General features: G+C 35.4%; 1 protein-coding gene across 1 annotated transcript; it reads right to left on the bottom strand.

The window, feature by feature from the left end:
* Window positions 1–18,107: 18,107 nt before the first annotated feature.
* On the bottom strand, window positions 18,108–23,074 carry LOC140746688 (uncharacterized). The gene is made up of 4 exons (XM_073078797.1): window positions 22,650–23,074; window positions 21,814–21,941; window positions 21,108–21,464; window positions 18,108–20,717 (listed from the first exon to the last, which is right to left on the bottom strand). The coding sequence occupies exons 1-4, from the start codon at window positions 22,675–22,677 to the stop codon at window positions 18,618–18,620; spliced, it is 2,613 nt and encodes an 870-aa protein (XP_072934898.1). The 5' UTR covers window positions 22,678–23,074; the 3' UTR covers window positions 18,108–18,617.
* Between the last annotated feature and the right edge of the window lie 3,795 nt (window positions 23,075–26,869).

Here is a 26,869-nt window from a genome sequence, read left to right as displayed (position 1 = left end):
GCCTTTTTCCAAAGAGTTGGATATTCACCCAACAGTAGAGAGGAGTTAATGATATGTGTGATTATCGGCAGTAGAATCGTTACTATCGGACATATCATGGACCTACTAATGTCATCACATCCCATGGCCCTTGATTTAATTGATGTAATAGTTGTCATTACTTCTTCCTGAGTCACAGAAGAAAGCTGAAAAGAAGGAATGCAGGGTGATTGCATGACCGCAATAGAAGATAGTGTATTACATCTGATTGCAGGATCCAATAATGAAGTAGTGACAAAATAATTATTAATGGAATCAAAAGAAAGAGTCGGACCGCAATCATAGGTAAGTGGTTTACAGAAGCCAAAAGAACGAAGAAATTTCCACACATCGGCGGAGGAAGAATTACTGATACTATCATGAAAATAGCGGCGTTTAGCTGTTCGTACCATCTGATTGCATCTATTCCTTGCTGTCTTGAAAGACGACCAATTAGAATCAGTACGATCCTTCTTGAATATACGGAAAGCCCGATTCCGTCTTCTCATGGCCATTTGGATTCCTCTAGACATCCAGGGAGCCGGAGCACGCTTCAGACGCACTCTGTGGACAGAGGAGCATGGGCGTCATACAATTGCAGAATAATATTGTTGAAGTGAGAGACTTTACTGTCAATTGCAGACGCCTCAAGCACTGTAGAAAAGTCGACATCGGAAGCATCACTCAACAACTCCCCGGTGTCCATCCTCCTATAATTCCTCAATTTGACAGTTGTTGGTTTATAATTGGGAGGTTTGCATTTATATGACAAATAAATGAGATCATGGCGAGAGAATCCAGGCGCCGGGAGTTGTCCATGCTTCACAACATTATCAGGAGAAGCCGTTAAAATAAGGTCGATCCAAGTACTCGACGATTCTGTGTCAACATTATGGTGAGTAGCAGACAGTGGAGCAATCGAGAGGTTGACAGAATCTACTATGGCCCTCAACTTTTGCGTACGTGAAGAGTTCCTCAACAGATCCGTGTTGAAGTCACCCATTATAATATAATGCGCGTACCCAGACCCAAAGGAATCAAAAATACCTTCTATTTCAGAAAAATAGTCAATGGAAGGAGGACAGTACACCACCCCTAGTAACACCCTGGTGCCCTTAACATCAAGTTCCAGGAAAAGATATTCGGCGGAAGAGGAATAACTAGACGGGGACGCTAAAACAGTTTTATAGCTTAAAGATGTTCGCAAGTAAATTGCCACTCCACCTCCACCTTTACCAGTTCGATCATTGCGAATTAGAGAAAAGCCAGGCAATGGATAGAAAGAAGAAAGAAGCGAAGGTTTAAGCCAACTCTCTGAAATGAGGATTGCATGAATGTGATCACAAGAGAAGGCGCATTCAAGTTCCGAATAGTGACACGGTAAGCTTTGAGCATTGATGTGACACACATTCAGACAATTTCCAAAGTTACTAAAAACGGATACCAGTTGGTTCTTCAACAGATCGGAGTCAAGAGACTCGTCACAGGAGGCATAAGATACATCGGAGTCATTTACGGAGTAATATGAGCATACAGAGTCGTCAGACATTTATATAAAATATATAAATATATATAAAAATATAACTATATTAAAAGTAAAACAAAATAATAATGGTTTCCTGTAAAAAGATATATAAGAAAGATATATATATATGTTACGCTTGCACCATTCAGATAATCTATCCAAGTCCTCTTGGAGCTTTAACGCTTCGTTAGGATTATTTACACATCTAGCAATTTTTAAGTCATCTGCAAACAAAAAGCATTGCGAATGTTTAATATTTTTGGTTATGTCATTTATGAAGACATTAAATAATATAGGTCCCAAATGGGAGCCTTGAGGCACACCAGTCTTCGTTGCATATGGCGAAGAGCTATATCCCTTAATTACAACGGTTGCGGATCTATCACTTAAGTGTGACTTACACCACCTAAGGAGGTAATTTTCCACTCCCATTGAGGCAAGTTTTTGGACTAAGACATCATGGTTGACCATATCAATCGCCTTACTAAAGTCTGTGTAGATTACGTCCATAGAAGATCCAGCACCCACCGTGTCGATAGCGCTATTAACAAACGAGACCAGGTTAGTTGCTGTTGACTTATTTGCAAGGAACTCGTGCTGATTTATAGACATGCATTCTTTTAGGTGCCATGTAAGTTCTTTGCATATTAACTTTTCAAGAACCTTAGCTAAGGTGGGTAAAATGGAGATAGGCCGATAGTTATTCACCATCTGTCTATCACCGGATTTATAAATTGGTATTATGCGTGCCTGTTTCCATCGCGTTGGAAAAATACCGCTACATAGAGATTTATTATAAATTATAAGTTTAAAGGTAATAAATTTAAAGGTGGTAGAACCCTTTGTGGTTCGACTCCGGCGGCACCACCGCCACACCTATTTCTACCTTTTTTTTTTTTTTTTTTTTGTTTACGAGGTGGAAACCTTCAAAAGGTACCCAGTGTCGTAGGAGCGACACGGGGTTATGTGGGATTCTTACCGCACTAAAACCCCCCCGGTGGCCGTCCTCAGCGTTGCCAAGAGGACTCCGGGATCTCCTACGGAACGCAACCGGAGTCCTCTGAACGCGTTGCCCCTTCGGGCTCCTCCTAGGTGAGCTTCAGGACTCACCACACCGTCTGGTGTTTACGACGGTATGCGACCACACATACCGCCGTCCTTCCCGGAGTTGCTTGCTGGACGGCTCGACCTCCCAATCTTGCCGCCCGCAACCCCACACCTATTTCTACCTAATAACAGCAGTGTTAGGCGCTGCTGTGTTCCGGTTTGAAGGGTGTGGTAAGGGAGACAGGCTTTTCCGAGGCGTTAACTGTTTGCTTATTGAAAATAGTAGAAAAGTTTAAGGCAAACAAGTCACAAATTTCGTTACCATTTGAAGCTGTTTTTTGTTCTAGGTACATTTGGCTAGGATAAGCGCATTCATTTTTATTTTTAATCTTCACATGTGACCAAAATAGCTTAGGGTTGTGTTTCAGAGATGCCTCGAGCCTTGATGTGTAATTCTTATAGCAGTTGTTTTGAAGTTTTAAACACCGATCTCTCAACAACTGAAAACTAATTTTATCCAAGGGATTATTGTGCTTTTTTACTTTCATGTGACATTTATACTTCTCTCTGACTAGTCGAAATAATTCTTTGGTAAACCATGGTGGGTACTTTTTGTTTTTTGGTTTTGACATAGGTACATGAATTCGAATAAGATCATCAATTATCGTATAAAAAATATCCAACATTTCATCCACTGATAAATCACCATTAAATTTGTCATCCCAGTCAATAATCTTTAGTTCATTAACTATTACAGAGTAGTCAGCTTTAAAAAAGTTTGGGCGGGGAGAGACAGATGTAGACATTTTACATCCCGCGACACTAAGGGTGAATTCCAGTGGAGGATGCAACGGATCAATAGTACTTAGAACATGAGGATCATTTGACATGTTAACGGCTGATACATTGGTCAAAACGAGATTTAAAACTTTAGATTTATTGTTTAACATGTTATTCCACTGTTTCAGGCCATGTAGGTTAACAAAATCGAGTAACATGTCGTTTAATCGCGAACTAGGACAAGAAGATGCTAAGTGATGGTCATTCCATGTTATGCTACTTAAATTAAGGTCGCCGAGTATTAGTTTATATTTAACATCATCAAGAGCTTTATTTGCATTTGTTATATAGTTTTCTAATATATGTGCTTGGACTGGTGGTGGTAAATAAGTTGCGCAGATTAAAAGTCGTTCCTTTTTCTTATTATCAAAAACATCTACGCCGACCCACAAGTCCTCGCAATCACTTTCTAAATTCTTAAACTGACGTGAGTTTAGGCTTTTATTTACTGCTATAAGAACACCACCTCCAGCCTTAAAATTATGAAAGCCTGAAGTATAGCGATCCCGCCTGTAAACAATGTATCTGTCGTCGAATAGTTCAGAACTTAGGACACTGTTGTGGAGCCATGTCTCGGTAAGTACGATAACATCATAATTGTGCATACATACATTTAGGTAAAAATCAAGTATTTTTGTGTTCAAACCTCTAACATTCTGGTAATAAATATTTAAAGAATATTTTTTACAAGGTTCTTATTAGGTTGCATTTTTATGACTGACTTTAATACTTATTATTTTGCAATATTATTAGTTCAATTTATTTAGCTTCTCTAGACTGTTAACGAATATACGTTCGGAGAAGTCGGTCTTTCTCATAAAAATGTGACCGTTACGAACCCAAACGTATTTATAATTTAATTCCTTAGCTTTCTTTCTTGACGCTGCGTGAAGACTTTTTCTCTCTGGTGAGAGGTGTTCAGCTACATATACTGGGGTGTTCTTCCCACCAGAGATTCCGAGATGGCCTGAGTGAAGTTTTTCTTTCGGATTGGAATTTAATTAATGAATTTAATGCAGGCCGCTAAAATCGTGTCTCTTATTCTTTGGCAGCTTAGTTTTACTACAATCGATCTGGGACGTAGCGAATCTGAGTCTTTCTTTGCAACGCGAGTACAATGTAGAATGTCGTTTTCAGACAGATCGTATTTGAGTGTAGAGCAGAGCTGTTTCACCAATGAAATTATATTTTCTGCCTTTTGTCAGGGACACACTGTATTTCCAAGTTGTTTGCGCGGGACAGCTGTTGAATTTGGTTTAATTCTTGACTAATATGAGCTATGTCACTTCGCAGATTTTCACTCTCCTTTTCCAGTCGTTCAATTACTATGTCTTTGTCAGCGATTTCCTGTCTTAGTTGTTCCAGTTGTGTGTTGAGAGTAGTAAGGCAGCCCTTGAATTCGCCTATTTCATCACATATTTCCTTCAATTTTCTGTGTATTGGGCAGGTGATACTTTCAAAAGATTCCTTGAGCGCTAAAGTTATTTCTTCCCGAATAATAGTTCTTATGTCATTAATAGGTGCATAATTCTCTGAAACAGCGGCGTCCCTATTATCTCGACGCTGTGCCGTTCGCTTGGTTACGTAATCGGTAGGTGAGTTCTCATCAGGTAATGGTCCAGGTTTGGTTCCTAGTGTTGAGCGGACTGGGGTGTTTGAATTATCAGTTCGTGGCACCTTACTTCGACAGATAGGACATATCCAGGAATTCTTTTGAGTTATCTTCATCTTTTTAAAGCTCGCTTGTGTGACGCCAGCACATACCAGGTCGTATTTACTCTTGCACATGGAACATTTTACGTAGCTTGTCGCATTTACAAAAATCTTGCATCCTGGGCATTGATCACCTTTATCCATGTTAAATTTCTTTAAAATTATATGAAATGTTATATCATTATACGAATACCTTCTTAATTATTTTTAATAGTACGCAGTTACAAAAAAAAAAAACACAACAAAAAAGTATATTGAAGACGAAAGGAAAAAAAAAAAAATAAATAAAAAAAAAATGTTGCTGGTCGAGGATTTGAACTTCGGTATGCCGGTTGAGAGTATGTCTTTTTGCATTCGTCCACGTAAGCGTACTTAATTGAGTCGAAATTTATAGTCACATGCTAGTGGCAATGTAGTGAGACTTAGTGAGTCGGGTAATGAGTCATTACATTCATTATTTATTCAAACTGCACTGTCACAATGTTTTGCACTAATCGCTTCTTATAACTTTGAGGTTTGTAAGTGTTATTACGATCACAAAACTGCACTAGTGTTTAAGATTTTACCACCAAGTTTTAGATTGTCTTTTAATCTTTCGATATGTGTAACTTTCACGCAAAAAAATGTATTTTTAAGCACTTTTTACGATTTTAATGTGAAGAGATAAAGGTCACACGTCTTAGCTGCTCCGCGGGTAGCGGGGAGTCCCTAAATATGTAACACATCAAAAGGCTTACTGGGTATAGGCATTAACTGAAATCTTTGTTTATTTGGGTTTCTTTCATATTTGCAAGTTTGGCAGGTTTCACAATTATTAATATATTCAGTTACTTGATTTTTAATATTAGGCCAATAATAATTTCTTTTAATACTTTGTGTAACCTCTTGTATTCCACGGTGATTACTTTTGCCCTCATGAACGTTTTTAATTATGTTAAATTGTTTATCTCGGTCAGTAACATCCTCCACTTTTGTTTTACAAAAAGTTAATTTATAACTAGAACTCACAAAAGTTTTTTGCAAAATGTTGTTAACTTTTATTGTAAGTTTAGGATCATTAATGTATTTATACATCATTCATCATCATCATCATCATCATCATTAATGTAATGTAAGAAATTTCCGGTTTTATGTGCTCTTTAAATGTATTAACAGTATCATTTTCCAAATCGTTTAAATTAATCTGAACAAGAATTCTCTTTTTACCGGGAAATATTTCAACTACTTTCGGCTTAGTCCGTGAATGATGTACAAAATTTAGAAATAACTGATTATCAAAAACATTAATATGTTTTTCGGAAAAGGGGATTGCTAAAACAGGGTTTTCTAATGCAGTATGAACAGTACTCTGAGCTTCGGTTTGCTCATTAATTTCACTATTAGGCTGATTTACGAACATAGATAAAGGTAAGTCATCTTCATCACTAAAAGATCTATTTTCAATACTATTATTGTGAATTTCCAACCTAGATAATGTATCCGCGTTTTTATTAAATTTACCTGCTTCATAAACAATTTTGTAATCAAACTCTTCCAATCTAAGCCGCCATCTAGTTAAACGACTGCTACTATCTTTTATATTCATTAAATATTGTAGTGGCTTACGATCTGTAATTATATTAAACCTTCTGCCATATAAATATGGTCGGAAGTACTTTGTTGCCCACACAGTAGCAAGTAATTCTTTCTCTATTGTGCTGTACTTTGTTTCACTATCATTGAGCGTGCGGGACGCATATGCAATGGGTCTGTCTGATCCTAGAGGACCCTGAGATAGAACAGCGCCCAATGCAACATTTGATGCGTCTGTACGTAAATTAAAATCTTTCTCAAAATCCGGGTATTGCAATATAGGATCGTTTATAAGTAAATTTTGACAAAGTTTAAAACAATTTATATATTCCGGTGTAAGTTGAATTTTGGCACCTTTTTTTAAGCAAGATGTTAAAGGTTTAACTACATGAGCAAAATTTGGTATAAATTTCCTATAGTAGCCTAATAACCCAAGGAAGGATTTAATTTCTTTGGTAGTTTGTGGTAAAGGAAATTGTTGTATAACTTTAATTTTATTCGGATCGGGTTTAACACCTTCCGACGTCACAATATGCCCCAGAAAAGGTGTCTCTCTTTTCATGAATTCAGTTTTATCTACTTGAACTTTAAAGTTTGATTCTCGAAGCCGCTGAAAAAGGGCTTCCAGATCGTGAATATGCTCCTGAAGAGATGAACTGTAAACACATATATCATCCATGTATACTCTAACATTTTTTAGACCACGTAAGACATTGTCCATTACCCTTTGAAAGGTAGATGGCGCATTTTTTAACCCGAAGGGCATCCTTAAGAATTCATAATGACCACGGCAGTTATTTCCATCTTCTACACTAAACGCTGTTTTAGGGATATCATTAGGATCAATTTTAATTTGATGAAAACCAGATTTTAAGTCTAATACAGAAAAATGTTGACTTTTGCCTAACTTGTCCAAGACATCACTGATATTTGGAATAGGATAACGGTCACTTATTGTTTTTTCATTTAACTTCCGAAAATCAATAACTAGACGCCATTTTACTTTGCCAGATGCGTCTTGTTTCTTTGGCACTACCCAAATTGGTGAAGACCATGGACTATTTGATGGTCTTATAATCTTTTGTCGTAACATTCCTTTAATTTGTCTCTCTACTTCCGCTTTGTGTACGTGGGGATACCGATAAGTACGATTATAAACTGGTATCTCATTCGTAGTATTTATTTGATGTTTAATCTGGTTAGTGAACGTTAACTGACTATTTTCGTTATAAAAAAATTTTTTTTTTTTTTTGTTTGTATAAAGTACCAAGTGACTAATAGGTACTTTATATTAATTACGATCTAGCCTAATATATGACTAATGAGTAATTCTACGCTAACTTAAACTGCTAAATAATCATATAATGAAGGCGGCGTCCTCTGACACAGCACTTCTTTGTTTTAACACATAAGGGAGTAGACACATTGTTCTTGTGTTCTATAATGTTCACTTATCACTATTTCACTAACACTACACTGTGTCATGGCACAAGCTCAAAGGGTTTAGTCCGTTTGAGTCTTCTCACTAGGTCCGTTGTATCGAGGAGCTGGATCGCCTTGATATTGACGTGATGATGAAGTCTTTTTTGATGACCTTCTGCATATGTACTGATTACTTTTTTGACAAGGTCTACTTTAAGGTCCCGATGTAGATCTTCATTTCTTACATACCAAGGTGCATTCGCAATACCCCTAAGTACTTTATTTTGAAATCTTTGAATAATTTCTGCATTACTTTTTTTGGTACAGCCCCAGAGTTGAATACCATATGTCCATACTGGCATTAGGACTTGTTTGTATAATAATAACTTATTGTATGTAGACAGCGAGGAATGTTTCCCAAGCAGCCAATGCATAGCTCTATATTTGAGCTCTAGCTCATCCCGTTTTTTCTTGACGTGAGCTTTCCAGCGCAGCTTCGCATCAAGAGTCATGCCAAGATATTTGGCTGTATTTGCGTATGGTATGGGTGTCTTATTTATATATATAGGTTGATAGTTATTAAGCCTATTTGTAAAGTCGACGTGCACTGATTTGCTTTCATTGAGCTTAATTCGCCACTTCTTCGTCCAGTTAACTACTCTGTTGATAGCTAATTGGCATTTCTCCGCTGCTTCAGCGTGATCATTCCCAACAGCTATGATTGCAGTATCATCCGCAAAAGTTGCAAAGATGTTGTTTTCTGTTTCTGGAATGTCACAGGTGTATAAGAGGTACAGGACCGGCCCTAATACACTACCTTGTGGTACTCCAGCTTTTATTTGCTTGAGATCAGAGTATGCTTCTCCTTGTCTCACTCGGAAAGCTCTATTTGAAATATAGGATATTAAAATTTCTGAGAATTGTTTTGGTAACATTTCTCTTAATTTTAATATCAAACCTTCATGCCAGACTTTATCGAAGGCTTGCGCTACATCTAAGAATACTGCAGAGCAGACTTTCTTCTCTTCTAATGATTTCTCTATTGTATTGGTAATCCTATGAATCTGATCAATTGTGGAGTGTTTTTCTCTAAAACCAAACTGATGGTCTGGTATTATTTTTTTATGTTCTAATATGGGCTTGAGTCGCTTTAACAATAGCTTTTCAAAGACCTTCGACATTATAGGTAATAGGGAGATAGGTCTGTATGATGCAACGTCATGTGGCGGTTTCCCCGGTTTTGGTATCATGATTACTTCAGCAACTTTCCATAAGTCTGGAACATATTGGATTCTAAATGAAGCATTAATTATGGTAGTTAATTTTACTACAGCTTTCCTCGGAAGGTTCTTCATAACTTCCCCTGTGATCAAGTCAAATCCAGGAGCTTTTTTTGGATTAATGCTGCGCTGTATCTCTGTTAGTACTTCTTTTGGCGTCACAAGTTTAATGTCTTGCTCTGTCTGCTCTATACAGAGTCTATTGTGATCACTATAGTCTCCATCATGGGATTGGAAGATTTTTTCTAGGTGAAAGGCAAACTGTGAGGCTTTTTGCGTATCATCTATTACCCATTTTCCATCCTTATCTTTAATCGGGGAAATCTGCTTGATTGGGCGTTTTAATCCTTTGGTTGCTTTCCACAGTGAGTAGTCTGTGCTGCGATCATTTGTTAGGCCTGTTAAATAGGTTTTCAGGGTATGGTTATTGAATTGTTTAATTTTTCTCCTAAGTGTTTTTGTTAGGTTGTTCAGATGTTTCTTATCTTCAGGAGACCTAGTTTGGTGCCACCTGTTCCTTTGTCTCCGTTTTTCGCTTATGAGATAGATAATTTCTCTTGGATATGTAGGACGAGTAATTCTCAACCTAGTTTGTGGTGTATTTTCCCAGGCTGTATATTGGATAATTTTGACGAATCCGTCGACTTCTTTATCTATTTGTTCCGGGGTTTTAAGGGGAACATCCAAGTTTATGTTACGAGAAAGATCTATCTTGAAACTTTCCCAATCAGTTTGCTTAGTTACTAGGCCTATCTGACTATTTTTATGCACAAAGCTTTGATTTAGTGTCAGTATGATTGGTGAATGATCCGAGTTCATATCGTACGAACCCTCAATGCTCATAATACCTCCTGATATATTTTTGTATATAAAAAAATCTATTAAGTCAGGAACTTTGTTAGGATCAGTGGGCCAATATGTGGGTTGTCCTGTTGATATAACTTCACACTGAGTCTCTTTCAAGGCATTGAATAGTTCTTTGCCTTTGGGAGTTGTTAATCTCGAGCCCCAGTAGGTATTTTTGGCATTAAAATCACCACCTAAGATGAATTTTTCGTTTAAATGATTTAAAAATCTTACATACTGTTCTTTCTTTATGGAATATCTAGGTGGGCAATAGATTGCTGCAATAGTTATGCGGTAGTCTTTAGTTTCGACACCAATAGCCACAGATTGAATATCATGTTCTTGGTGCTTAAATTGTTCGTAGTGACACAAACTTTCTTTAACAATAACAGCACTTCCACCTCTAGCGCAATTATCTGGATGGATCGCGTGATATACAGCATACCCTTTAAATTTTATGTGTGTCTGTGAGGTGAAGTGTGTTTCTGAAATCAAGCAGATATCTATATTTTTTGTATCTAGGACTACTTGAAGTTCGTACTGATGTTGATGTAGCCCGTTTGCGTTCCATGTCATAATTTTTAGTACGCGACCCATTATAATTTATTAGTACGTGATACTCGTATATCTTTCTCGATTTTATTTAGCCGTTCATTGAATGTTGTCATGAACTTAAGAATTTGACTTAATTTATCCTCAGTATCTTTAGTCGTATTCGGATTGGATTTTTCTTGTACCCTTTTGTTAGCTGCTGTTACTTGAGCGTAAGATTTAAATGTGACTTTTCTGTCTGTCTGATTGTTTATATCAAAACTGCTTTTTTTGTCACTAGTTTTTACTGATCGCTGTTCTGGAATGGTTTGCAGGTTTTCGAGATTTCTTGGTTTGTTGTTATTTTTGTTTTTAATTTTTTGCATTTCTTTTGCAACGATGCATCCTCTATAGTTCGCAGGATGAGCTTCGCCACAGTGAATGCATTTAGCTTTAGCGTCTGATGGTTTCTGACATTCCGTAGTAAGATGTTTGCCAGTACATTTGACGCATCTCGGTTCTCTTGCGCAATATTTCTGCGTGTGACCATAGTTTTGACACCTTTTGCATTGAGGAATTAGTTTAGGGGTTTTCAGTGGATGGATTTCCACTTTACATCCTAAAATCGATTTTATATTATATACCTTGTTAATGTCTTCTTCGTTATTAAAGGTAAGCATAAACATGTCAAGTGGCTCTTTATTCTTCCATCTTAGTTTGTTTGTAGCTTCCAGAATTTTTAATCCTTTTTCGTGTAAATCTTCCACGATTCTTCTCGGATCACACGTGTGGTGTAATTTTTTTGCAACGACTCTTATTGGCCTCTCACGTTTATTTTCATAAGAGTGCCATATTAATTTTTTGTCTGACAGACTTTTTGTAAGTGTTCTGTAGCTGTCTTCGTTAACGGTGTTAATTTTGACTGTTTCCTTATTCATCATTTTAACACTGAAGGTGTTACCAACGACATGTTGAGTAAGGAAATCATAAAAAATTTGGTAGTTTGTTATACCATCCACTATAATGGGTGGTGGCTGAGGTATCTTTTTAGTAGTCTTAGTCTTTTCTGGTTTGTTTTTATCATAGGTATCTTGCTCTACTGAAGTGGGTGATGTCGCTAATTTCCGTTTCTTTCGGCTTTTCTGCCTTATCCACTCCGTTTCTTTAGCAAGGTCCTCCTCGTCGGTAGAGTATGTTACCGAACAAGTGGGCTGCTTATTGGGAATACTATCGTTCCTCGCTGTACTCTTCTGGGCTTTTAGCTCTGTGGTCTCTTGTTGCAGTTGAGTTATTTGGCTCTTAAAGTTGTTAATAATGCTTTCGAGATTTTCTCGCTCAGCTTTTTCTTTTTTATAAGCGTCATAGAGCATATGTTCAGTTTCTGTTTTTAATTTTAAAGGGGATTGCTTAGCCATACTTACGATAAGTGTAGCTGCACCTTAATATTTTAAAACAATCGGTTATAACACCTTGCACTACTTAAACTGGGTCATCGCAACGAACGCGGCGCGGCCGGCGGCGCGGCGACAATGTTTTGATTCGTATGCACTTTTAGCTCTTATTTAGAGCACGCGAGCGACACGACTGATTTTGACGGAAATCAGACCATCACTGAACGTGTTATAATTGCGACATAATTGTAACAAGTTGTATTCCTCCTCCGAGTTTAGATGTTCTGTACGAATAAAAGAATCTATATCAATTCCATTGTCACTACAACATTCAAAATTAAATATATCAAAGTTATTATTAACTGTCTGAGTCTTAAGTGGAGAAACTAAGCTCACAATGATGTCATTATTAGTGGGATTCGCTATCTCTAGGTATGTGTATCCGGCGACCGCCCGGCTTATCGTATTCGCTATAAGACAATTGTTTATATTAGTCTCTGGGATGAATATATCTCCATGTTCAATATTTACAGGTATCTTTACAGTTTTTGACGATTTTGACCTAATCAAAGCTTCAAAAAGATTATTAATACCACTGTTTAATATTTTTATAGGCACTTCCGCGTTGGGTGTGATCAATTTTTTATGGTGGAGGTCGACGTTCGCTTTCAATGTTTGTAGCATCTCATAACCAATTAAACCGTCGAATACATTTATTTATTTTTTATTTATTTAATTTCTTGTAACACCTTAAAGTAGTGTAACAAAGGGTAAACTTAATGCCTAATGGCATTGTCTGCCAGTCAACCCTGGGCGATGGCGATAGCATGTGGTAGGCTTCTGGACCAAAACAATAAACTGCTTACAATAAAAATGACATAATATACTAAATACAAAAAAAAATGTATATATATAATACAACTGTATATGTATATATACATAAATATATGTATATACATCCCGGTTCCGTTTGGGCGTCCTCCCAATTTACATCAATTTTGCGTCCATGTGTTCCAATGGCATTTGTCATAATATCTTTGCATATATTGCTTTAAAATCCTATAATATATTGTGTGATGAGTTTATAATTACAAGATTATAGTTATTTATCAATATACAATTTCTATTTATCCTGCTACCTATTCGGACCCACGTTTATATCTACTCCTATATGGCGTCATCGTATATCTCGACTATTCCGCCTACTTTTATGTACAATTGACGTCCTTGCTGTGCATACTTTGTTGCGTACTGTTATGAAACGTTGTATTTTTTTTTTAAATCGTGTCGGCGCCTATTAAATATTTCCTGTTTATAACATTCATACTTTGTTATGATATTCGTAAATTCATCAAAGGACAGATCCTAACGGCTAACATCATCCGTTAGTATCTATTTAATACGCCCTGGTGAGACAACGTCCAAAGTATCTACCAAAATAGAAGTTAAAAGTTATCATTGCTTTGTGATTTTCGCTTCGAAATATGGCGTATAATGAAGAGGGATGCTGGGCTCCTCCAAATTCACTGAATATCTCAGTGAGAAGTGAACAACTAAGTAAGTAAACTAATTTTAATACATTTATTTTTATCACATGACATACATTGTTCCGATCCTACGGTAAGTAGAAAGCATAATCAAAGATGGCAGGTAACAAATTACACAGATCCTAGGAAATAGATTTATCTTTAAATCTATATTATATTGATTCGTCCGGAATCAAACCCCAGACGTAAAAAGACACGCGATATGAATTCCAACATATTCGACTTTCAGAATTGGAAGTCCTTAAATAACTTTACGTTGGAATAATTTATAACAATATTTTAAACAGTATGTATTTGTTTGTGTTAGTAATTCTTTTATCATTATAATGCTGCATTTTCCCTGAGTAACATAGGCTGTTTCTATTAGCATATACGCGAGAGGAGCTGCGAGCGAAATTCTAGTTATCAATAAGCTTTTAGTTTGTATTGCTCCCGAAGGGGTTAAGTCACAAGTCTGACAAGTGGTTATATAGATAATATACCCCATACTTTCAATTAGAAAATCTTTACTAGCTCTAGAAGTTTATCGTAATTAACAGCTATTAATTTTGTTTTACAGGCACAAGCAGCGTAAGCAGTGCACACACCGATTTGCACCGGTCGCAATACATGGAAATGATGCCAGTGCCTGAACCGCAGCCCCTGACGATTCAAACCCAGCATCTACCACATAGCAGAGCAGTAGTGACGCAGGAGGGCGGTGGGCTAGACCCAGCTAATGTAATTATAAGCACTATAACTGTAAATGCTATGACTGTAAATGTTGCTAAAGTCCAGCGTTTTATATTATTGTTTGTGTTTTTGACGGTGACATCCTTACTATTACATTTTGTATTAATAATAATAATATTCGTACGACACATTTAATGTAATACATCGCAAACGAATATTATAGGGGATTTGAACTGTTAACTTTTTGTGGGACTCTGTAAAACATGTCCTTTTACAATTCTTTACTATCTACAGTTAATATTAAACTATGTGGGACAACAGTGTTATACAGGCAGGACCACAATGCTATATAAGATAATAGTGATGTAATTTATAGTTTTATGTAATAACTAAGAATTTGCGTTTTTTTACATTATAAGTTTGTTTTATATAATACCGAGTACAATGTAAGGTAAGGGCACCCTTTTTTGGGGTGGTTCTAAAAATGGCACGATATTGCTAATTACATATTATATTATTACATATTTCTATGTATATTAAAGCTGCTCCAGCGTACGTGAGCAAAAAAAGCTTCGTATTTTATTAAAGTATAGTTATCCCTTATTTCTAAATATAAACCTAAGTAAAGTAGGTACTTAGGTTAATGATAAAATTATAAATTAATGATAGATACTAATAATCGAATGATGAGTCGTAGTAGTACGAGTAAATAAAATTTTAACAAAAAATACAACCGACTTCTATGTCACTACAAAGTAAAAAATAATTCAAATAAATGTTGGTTTAGTACATATTTCTGAAGTCGGCGGTCAATATATTTCGTTGGATAACGATGTCAACAGCGTGTCTAATATGAGCGCCGACTTCAGAAATATGTACTAAACCAACATTTATTTGAATTATTTTTTACTTTGTAGTGACATAGAAGTCGGTTGTATTTTTTGTTAAAAATTTTTTTTCACCCTTTTTAGTGATGACATAATAACATTTATATTAATACAATATAAAATTGTATAAGCGAGATCATGAATTAAGGTAAGGTCTGAATTTACATTGATTGGAACCGATTTGATTTTATATTGTCTTATATGTTCCAACCTAACCTAACTAAATAGTCAATGATGAACTGGCTTTGTAATTTCTTTAGAACCTACACCAAATATCTTCAAACACAACTCAATTATTCCCATCGGTTGAGGAGTTACATATTTGACTCCGAGCCACATTATCAGGTCCTTAAATAGTCAATGATGAAGTGGCTTTGTAATTTCATTAAAACATACACCAAACATCTTCAAACACAACTCAATTATTCCCATTGGTTGAGGAGTTACATATTTTGACTCCGAGCCACATTATCAGACCCTTAAATAGTCAAAGATAAACTGGTTTTTCAATTTCATTAGAACCTACACCAAATATCTTCAAACAAAACTCAATTATACCCATCGGTTGAGGAGTTACATATTTTGTCTCCAGAACCCACTCTGATCCTCATCATATTTAAATGGGACCAACTTGTAGCAATTGTCCACACACGAAATTAAAGGCATTAAAATAGGTTCATAAACGGCGAAGTTATGGCTGTTATATTTACATGGGTGGAGGAGTTCCCCTCTTTTTCTCCAGAACCAATCGATGGATCCTAACCATATTTAAATGGGACCAACTCGCAGCTCGTCTCTACACAATAAAAAAAGAATTATTAAAATCGGTCCACTAACGGCGGAGTAATTGGTGTACATACATAAAAAAAAAAAAAAAAAAAAAAGATACCGGCCGAATTGATAACCTCCTCCTTTTTGAAGTCGGTAAAAAAGCTAACATATTCTCTATGTTAAATAGTTAATTTAGTACGTCGTTCGCGTTTTCAGTTATGATAGTTACAGTTTGTTATATCTCAAAGCATCCTTATAATCTAAGTTTCCAATAATGCTTTTAACTATCGAACTTAATCCATCAACGAGACCTCTTTTTTAACCCCCAACGCAAAAACGACGGTGTGTGTGTGTCAAACTGTCTGTGGCATTGTAGCTCCCAAACGGATAGACCGATTTTAATGCAGTTTTTTTTTTGTTTGAAGCGGGTGATCTTAGCTATGTTTCATCAAAATCGGTTTAGCATTCAGAAAGATATAAAGATATGAGGAGTGAAAGTGGGTATGAAAAAATTATGTTTGCAAAAATATCCATGTTGGGTATCAAAAAAAAGCTTATAGTCTATACATTACAATTTTATCAAAATCGGTTCAGTCATTTGAAAGATATGAGGAGTGAAAGTGAGTATGGAAAAGTGAATGTTTACAAATATATGTACCTATGTTGGGTATCAAATGAAAGGTCGTAGTTTATACATTACGATACATCAAATTTCATCGAAATGGGTTTAGCCATTTGAAGGATATGAGGAGTGAAAGTGACAATGAAAAATCGAATGTTCAAAAATATGCAAACACCTATAAAAAGTCAAAAATATTTATTATATTTGCATATTTTTGGGGCGGGGTTTTTTTAAATTTTTAATTTATGTGTTACTCGGTTCTAATGTCTGTAAGTGGTGTAATATGTGATTCCTTTTATTCATATCTGCCTCCGTGGCCCCGCGGTTTACAGTGCGGTGTGCGAGTGGGAGGTCCCGGGTTCGATTCCCCGGGTCGGGCTTATCTCTGTGGGTGAGTTTTTCTGATAAGAGTTACTCATTCACAGCTATGAGCTTGTGGAGATGGATTTGTGCCCGGAAAATGGAAATAATACCTTTTACATGGGACTTATAACATAACAGGCGAAAATTGGGTGTTAACACACCTTCGGGTAATATAGGCGTGATGTTATATTATGTATGTCGTTTTATTCAGTAAGTAATTGAAAATATTGCAATATCTTAGTTGATATTAGAGAATTGGAAAAAGAGATATGAGATATTATTTGGGGAAGGGATGTTAGGCAGTTCAACCCTTGATTTAATTTTTTTTATGTAGTGATAAATAAAACCATTAATAAGACATTAAAGCATTTATTACTTTGAAAAGGTACACCAATCACAAGTACAGGCTATCACAACACGACCATCCGTCAAGAGTGTAATACAAAGAAGACATTATTATTTACATACAAATGTTACAAATATAAGTAAGTACATATAATAACAGCAAGTATGCAGAGTTGTCCAAATAGAGACGTCAATCAAATTAATTTGAATTTTTGAAAAACATTGAACATTACATTTCAATTACAAGAAAATTAAGAAATGTTTCGGGTTCTAGTAATAATTATACAAACTGAGAAATAATGTAAGTTTTATAATAAATAGAAAAAATAAAAAATTTGGCGCTCATTTTTAAATATCTTTTCAATTCAATTCAAAATTCAAATATAATTTAATAGAATAAAAGTTGTTGAAGTAATAAAATTTGTAGTAAGTGGTAATACATAAATATTAGGGTGGCACAAAAAAACCAACTATTTTTTATTTCTGAGTCTCGCGTGAAAAAATGATATTTTTTTTATGTTTTAAGAGCCTCCTCCAAAGGACAGCTCAAAAAAAATTTTTAAGAGGTCGCTCCATTTTTTTTTAAATTTCAAGATCCATCGAAAGTCGTTTTTTTTTTTATTTTTTGTCTCGTTACGGTATAATTTCGTAGACAAACAAAAAATAAGATTCTGAAAGTTTCAATTCAAAATTTGAATTTTAAAAGGTCGAAATTTTTTTTATAAATTTAAGATTTGTTATCAGAGTTACAACAAAGTTTATTTAAATATTGTTAAAATGTTGTAGTTGATTAAATAAAATTATTGAGTTTAAAAAAAATATGTTTCTTTTTATTTTGTTTGATTTTCAGTTCATCTCGTGGTAATTTTTTGTCAATTATATTATTAAATAAAACAAAATAATGTATGAAATTTTAAATTGAATATTAAAATGTCGCTCAAACAAATCCAAAGTCATGCACTAATAAATAAAGAAAAATTCTGAGCGACCTTTTAAAATTCAAATTTTGAATTGAAACTTTCAGAATCTTATTTTTTGTTTGTCTACAAAATTATACCGTAACGAGAAAAAAAAAAATAAAAACCAAAAAAAAAAACGATTTTTGAGCTGTCCTTAAGAGGAGGCTCTTAAAACATAAAACATAAAAAAATATAATTTTTTCACGCGAGACTCAGAAATAAAAAATAGTCGTTTTTTTGCGCCACCCTAATAAATATATCCATACTTATTGTTTGGTATATGTATTCTGTATGAACACTTTAATTTTTAACCAATCTTTATTGTTTAGAAGTTCTTGATATTGACTTCGTAAGTTTTCACATTCGTCACGTTTTGGAGGTTTTCTGGATTTGATGTGTTCCGAAAAGAAATTTAAAACTACACGTTTTTGTTGTGGTGTCCAAGGAACTAGCACACGCTTCTTTTTTATTACCTTCTGCTCAACTGATGTATTAGAACAAGATGGGGTTGATTGTTTAGAGCATTTAATTGGATTTAAGGAAGTTTCGTTTACAGGAGGATTGGGTTCTAACATTTCAAAATCAAGAATTTCCTCATTTTGAATATCGTCACCAACTATTTCTTCTTCTAAATTTATATCTATTTCGTCTAAAGTGTGACCTTTATACATATCCGCATTTCCAGTTTCCATTAAAAGTAACAGCTTAGAAATTTTAGCGGTTTGAAACACATCATCCGGTAATCTATAATTTTGTTTATGAATTGACATTGTATGGCCCATAAATGAAGCCAATTGTTCCATGTCGTTTTCGGTCATATTAAAAAGTTGGGTTAAAGTCGCTAAATGCTTGCGAAGTCGAGTTGAAGTTAAAGCTTTTGGGTTTTTTGCACCACAAGCTTTTGCGTATTTTTCTATGGTCTTATAACCACATATAATTGATCCCCCAGCTTTAGAGAATAAAAAATCATTATCTGTGTTTACATATTTATGTCTTATAGAAATTAAGGTCTCTATATCTTTTTGGACATCTTTGCTAAATAAAACTGGAACCCCTCTCCCTCTTTTCCCTCGAATAACAATTCGTTTCAAACTATTTATTAGTATTTTTTCCGTTGCTGATAGCACTTTATCAAATTCTTCATATTTATTATTTTCGTTATCTTTTTTATCATAATTTTCGTAAAAACTCAATTGTAATCTCTGAAGTTCTCCGGGACGCCGTCGGTTTAGTAACAGAATTCGACAGAACACTGACTCTAATAATTCATTGAATGCATTGCAATTTAATGAATTATTTGATTCCGTTAGCTTTACTAATGCTTGCGCAGCGATTTTATTTAAATGGTCTTTTAAACATTTTAAATCAGATGCTAATGGGACAATTGTTGTTTTATTATATCGTTTCATATTTAAGTCGTCAGCAGCTTGGCTCGAGATGTCAAATTTCCAGTTAGATTGAATTATACTTGTGAGTGTTTTAAGATCTATTTGAATTTCTGTTCTATTAATACCAGCTTCCGCTTTGTAAGACTCAAGTAATGCTATGTTGCAACATTGTTTTAGCGATGTTGCAATATTCATGGCATAAGAAGGTGAATCGTAACGATCTTTAGAATTATCGAAACTAGCTGCATTTTTAGTAGCCAAGACTAGTGTTCCATAATTATCCGGCTTCAAGGCGTCTAATAAGCTATTAATATTAGGTTTAATTTTTTTTATTTCTATTAATAGTTTACCAAGCTCACGCATTATTCTAGAAGTTACATTAATAAAATGTTTTTCTCTATGTGTCCTAAGATATTGGAATCCAAAAGCACAGATCAACGGATCTTTTTTCGCAATCATAGATATTTTATCTGGCCTCATACGTGGAAAAACATCATCTTTTAATTTTTGATTTACTTTGATGTTACGAAGCAAAAAATTCTGTGCATCTACTTGAACATTTGATGTGAGATTATTACTATCACATAGTTTTTTGTGCTTCCATAGCTGTTTTCGCGAATAAAAACCTAAGCATTTAGTACAAGGTAAATAATCTTCATTCGTGCTATATTTGTTTTTTTTCATTGGCTTAAACGTAGAGTTTTGAACATTAGTAATATAATTTCCTTTCTTACGCAAGAGTGTAAAAATTTGTTTACGAGACTTACTATTTTTTGGCATCGATAACGCTTTTTGAACTTCCGGTTCATTAGAATGGTTCCTTATAACGTGTCTAGCGAAATTTAATATTAAACTTTCACAATAGAAACAATAATCCCTCTGTCGTATTCTCTTCTTATCATCTTCTTCCTTTCCTTGAGATAAAAGATCTTCAGTTTGTTTGTTTTCGGAAGTTTCATCGTGAATTTGAAATGAAACCTAAAAGAAAAAAAAATTACAAACTATCGGTCACTTATGCATGTCTAGCTTAACGGCTAAGATTAAATGAGGATTTGGAACGCGTACTTTAACTTTTTATGGCTTATTTTTATAATATAAATTTTCTGGGTCCTTGATAAGTATGCAAAATTCATAATTAATTCGACGTTTAAAAGATCTCAAAAATCTAGCTTAAATATTCCATTAAATACATACAAAAGCCAAGCTAATAAAATCGCGTTAAAACTACAACTAGACAATACTGTAGTTATTACTTTCGGAAACCGTCCGTCGTGACATTAAAATAAAACTTAAACCTGTTGTGTCGTAGACACCTAAAAGGTCTAATAATTTAGAACAAATTAGTGTATTTGTGTTTTTTTTACTCACGTGATGTTTCTGCTTTGAGTTGCTGATAACTGAGGTCGCGTCATAAAAATCTGACTCTTTATCAGATTCGTCAGTGGTTTCTGGTACATAAAGATTATCGCTTGAATCACAAAAGTCAGCATCGTCATCACTTTCTGGCACATTAAAAAATGTTCTTTGATTTTCTTCAGTGTTTACACAACATTCAGGACCATTTGTAGTATCAATATCACGCTTTTCGGTATCTACGTGATTAATCTTTTTATCAAAAACGGCACTACTTATGGTACTATTTTCAAGTCGATGTTCGGCGCTAACGTGACCTGTGTTGCTGGTTGAAGCTACGCATATTGCTGTTCCTTTTTCTCCAAATTGATCCTAAAAATATATGAATTTAATTAACATTGACATATTTTAATCTTTTTACCATTTTTTTTTCAAATGGTGTGGCGTGGTAATTTATAAAAATAATAAATGAATGTGTTTACACTATAATGTAATCGAATTAACTTATGTATGTTATGTTTTAATTTAGTTCCCCTACATAGTAGTTATTAGTTTTGAAGTTAACCTGAGCTAAAAAAGTACCTAACAAGAATAACAAAACTCATTATATATATTTTTTCCATGCAAGGCAACTTTAAAAATCGGCGGTCGCAGAAAAATATTACAAAAAAAACTACTATATATTTTTACAACGTGGATACCTACGTTATACGATACATACCTTAAATATTTTTTTTGTTTTAATTTTTTCTTTTAGATACTGCAGGGATTTGTCAATATTTTCTTCATAATTGCTTACATTAACCGCGTTTGTTTTATTTCTTCTCGTGTTGTATGCCTGTACTTGATCTAAAAATAAATTAAATTTAGTTACAAAATATGACAATATTATTATTATTTAGTAAAATATAATAAGTAGGTATCTTTAATATTTACAAATTAAATTCATCTAAGATCTAACAATTAATACCTAGTTTAGCAGATGACAATATTCGCACTCATCTTCTGGGTAATGATCATACAGAGCAAAGGTACAGTTACTGCACCAGAACCATGATTGTTCAAGTAATATGAGTACATTATGACCGAAATTTAAATCAATAACCATGTGTTGTGGTTGAGTAGGTAAAATATTAACAACAATAAATGCACAATTTACACAATACGTTCGTAAAATAAAATGCGCCGTATCCCAAGGCCAAATCAAATCATTATTTAACAACTGTTCAAAATCCGATCTAGTTAGAAAACCATCTACGTCTAAAAAAATAACCATGTTGGGTTCACTATAAGACAACTGAGTACTGACTGTTAAGTCGGATATTTCAATGGTGCCTACTTTTAAAAGCTTGAGCACATTGAAACCTAAATAGAAGATAAGACCGTGTCAGACACGCGTATGATAGGGTTCCGAAATAGACGATGATGATTACGATGATCATTGTTTATTGTATTTTTGTGATTATGCGATAGTAAATATAAAACAAAATTCTAACAGAATTGATAACAAACCAGCAATCGGAAAAAAAAGTTTTATTGTAATAAAAATAATCTTACCTTTTTGTCCTTTTCTCGTGCTTCTCATTTTATTTATCTGCCTAACTGCCTTTTAAAAACAAATTTATCATGTTTATGGATTTGTCGGATCCATAAGCATAATAATTATTAAATCCGTCAATATCATAGAATATCGTACACTACACAATGTGCAGGATATTCTATGATATTGACGGACGGTGAATATTACGTCGAACGGTGTGGCTTGTTGAATATCGACTGTATAAAAGGTTTAATCCATGTAACATACATTAAATTAGCACAAGGCATAGTTCACGAGCTTAAATCGCGTCACGATGTAGATAAGCCGAATTCCTAGAAATAAACAATATCAACGGTCGCATTCATTCTTTACATTGTTGTCAAACGTATACTCCACGCCGCAACAGCGCTCCTCGATTCAAACGAAATCATCAAGAACTAATCAAAATACAATTTCATATATTGTGGCTGTAAAGTGAAGTCCACTTTTATTTTTTATAATTTCGTTCACTAGGTACTTTAGACCAAACAATGTAGTTTGGCAATGGTAACCGATTTGACGTCCGTATATGGGACGCCAAAAGCAGGTGGACGCCATTTTAAATGCTTTTAAGTCCATAATGGACGCCGAAACGGTTCTAGGATATATATATATAAATAATGTGGACTATGAAAAATTGATAGACTCATCTGTCAAATAACGACAGACTGTCGTAAATAATGCTCCCGTACCAGTCTCTTAAAGGTGGTTTTAGAAGATGATTTCCTGATGTTTTCGGGCAGGGCGTTCCAGAGTAGAATTGCCTGTACTGTGAACGAATACTGGAAAAAACCACTTTTATGTGGTGGAATATTGACTTTTAAAATTCTTGAAGAGCGTAGCCCACTGGCGCGATCCGTACAGTGGAACTGAATTTTTTCCTTTAGATACGGAGGAGAAGTTGGATCATGTAAAATGGAATACAGAACCAAGAGAATTCTAGAGTTACGCCTTTGACGAATAGTTAGCCATTTAAGCTGACGTCTATAATTGGAGATATGGTCATATTTGCGTAAGTTGAAAATAAATCTGATACAATTATTAAGAAGGCGCTCTAGCTTATCAAGAAGTTCCTCAGTTAGATCCGGATAACACACGTCCGCATAATCAATGATGGGTAGAACGAGACTGTGCACTAAAGTGAGTTTTGTCCTGTAAGGTAAAAATTTTTTCAGACGATACAGGGACTGTAGCGTAGCATTCACCTTACGGCTTATTTCAATTATTTGCACACGCCAGCACAAATTTGCATCCATAAGAAGACCAAGGTTCTTCACTGCATTAGAAAAGGGTATGACAGTATTGCCATACACAAGTGAAGGCAGATTTGCAAAGTCCACTTTAGTCACGAGTCTCGGACTACCCATCACTATCCCCTGACATTTCATCGGATTGACGACAACGCCATACCGACTGGACCAAACTTTAACAGCCTCCAAGTTTTTATTAATAATGTGTATAGCGTTATGCACATCATCAACGCTAGAGTGGACATATAATTGGAGATCATCAGCATAAAGATGATACGAACAGTTGAAAAGTGAAGTGATGGAGTCGATAAACAACGAAAATAGTAAAGGTGAAAGTATACCGCCTTGCGGAACCCCAGCAGTAAGATCAGCCCACTTGGAACTTCTTGGCTCCACACGGACTGATTGCTGACGGTCGCGAAGATATGACGTAAACCACTTAAGGGCAGATGGGGCCATATTCAGATGAGAGAGAATGGAGAGGAGGATTTCATGGTCGACTGTGTTAAAAGCGTTTGAAAAGTCAATTAGCACCACGACTGTGATTTTTCTGTCATCCATAGCCAGCCTTATATCATCAGTGATTTTAATTAAAGCAGTTGTGGTGCTATGACCTGGAAGGAACCCAGACTGAAAATTGCTCAGTAGGTTATATTTACAAATAAAAGAAGAGAGTTGCTTATGGACACAGGCTTCCAGAACTTTAGAGAGGAACGGAAGTATAGAGATTGGACGATAATGATTAACAAGGGAGGGAGCTGAGACCTTCGGGAGAGGTCGCACGAATGCCTTTTTCCAAAGAGTTGGATATTCACCCAACAGTAGAGAGGAGTTAATGATATGTGTGATTATCGGCAGTAGAATCGTTACTATCGGACATATCATGGACCTACTAATGTCATCACACCCCATGGCCCTTGATTTAATTGATGTAATAGTTGTCATTACTTCTTCCTGAGTCACAGAAGAAAGCTGAAAAGAAGGAATGCAGGGTGATTGCATGACCGCAATAGAAGATAGTGTATTACATCTGATTGCAGGATCCAATAATGAAGTAGTGACAAAATAATTATTAATGGAATCAAAAGAAAGAGTCGGACCGCAATCATAGGTAAGTGGTTTACAGAAGCCAAAAGAACGAAGAAATTTCCACACATCGGCGGAGGAAGAATTACTGATACTATCATGAAAATAGCGGCGTTTAGCTGTTCGTACCATCTGATTGCATCTATTCCTTGCTGTCTTGAAAGACGACCAATTAGAATCAGTACGATCCTTCTTGAATATACGGAAAGCCCGATTCCGTCTTCTCATGGCCATTTGGATTCCTCTAGACATCCAGGGAGCCGGAGCACGCTTCAGACGCACTCTGTGGACAGAGGAGCATGGGCGTCATACAATTGCAGAATAATATTGTTGAAGTGAGAGACTTTACTGTCAATTGCAGACGCCTCAAGCACTGTAGAAAAGTCGACATCGGAAGCATCACTCAACAACTCCCCGGTGTCCATCCTCCTATAATTCCTCAATTTGACAGTTGTTGGTTTATAATTGGGAGGTTTGCATTTATATGACAAATAAATGAGATCATGGCGAGAGAATCCAGGCGCCGGGAGTTGTCCATGCTTCACAACATTATCAGGAGAAGCCGTTAAAATAAGGTCGATCCAAGTACTCGACGATTCTGTGTCAACATTATGGTGAGTAGCAGACAGTGGAGCAATCGAGAGGTTCACAGAATCTACTATGGCCCTCAACTTTTGCGTACGTGAAGAGTTCCTCAACAGATCCGTGTTGAAGTCACCCATTATAATATAATGCGCGTACCCAGACCCAAAGGAATCAAAAATACCTTCTATTTCAGAAAAATAGTCAATGGAAGGAGGACAGTACACCACCCCTAGTAACACCCTGGTGCCCTTAACATCAAGTTCCAGGAAAAGATATTCGGCGGAAGAGGAATAACTAGACGGGGACGCTAAAACAGTTTTATAGCTTAAAGATGTTCGCAAGTAAATTGCCACTCCACCTCCACCTTTACCAGTTCGATCATTGCGAATTAGAGAAAAGCCAGGCAATGGATAGAAAGAAGAAAGAAGCGAAGGTTTAAGCCAACTCTCTGAAATGAAGATTGCATGAATGTGATCACAAGAGAAGGCGCATTCAAGTTCCGAATAGTGACACGGTAAGCTTTGAGCATTGATGTGACACACATTCAGACAATTTCCAAAGTTACTAAAAACGGATACCAGTTGGTTCTTCAACAGATCGGAGTCAAGAGACTCGTCACAGGAGGCATAAGATACATCGGAGTCATTTACGGAGTAATATGAGCATATAGAGTCGTCAGACACTTATATAAAATATATAAATATATATAAAAATATAACTATATTAAAAGTAAAACAAAATAATAATGGTTTCCTGTAAAAAGATATATAAGAAAGATATATATATGTTACGCTTGCACCATTCAGATAATCTATCCAAGTCCTCTTGGAGCTTTAACGCTTCGTTAGGATTATTTACACATCTAGCAATTTTTAAGTCATCTGCAAACAAAAAGCATTGCGAATGTTTAATATTTTTGGTTATGTCATTTATGAAGACATTAAATAATATAGGTCCCAAATGGGAGCCTTGAGGCACACCAGTCTTCGTTGCATATGGCGAAGAGCTATATCCCTTAATTACAACGGTTGCGGATCTATCACTTAAGTGTGACTTACACCACCTAAGGAGGTAATTTTCCACTCCCATTGAGGCAAGTTTTTGGACTAAGACATCATGGTTGACCATATCAATCGCCTTACTAAAGTCTGTGTAGATTACGTCCATAGAAGACCCAGCACCCACCGTGTCGATAGCGCTATTAACAAACGAGACCAGGTTAGTTGCTGTTGACTTATTTGCAAGGAACTCGTGCTGATTTATAGACATGCATTCTT

This window comes from Epargyreus clarus, unplaced genomic scaffold (genome assembly GCF_041222505.1).
Source record: "Epargyreus clarus isolate Ecla_fem2 unplaced genomic scaffold, WU_Ecla_fem_2.2 ptg000013l, whole genome shotgun sequence".
NCBI lineage: Eukaryota > Metazoa > Arthropoda > Insecta > Lepidoptera > Hesperiidae > Epargyreus > Epargyreus clarus.
Note: the sequence above shows the minus strand (reverse complement) of the source record. Positions and strands in the feature narration are given on the sequence as shown.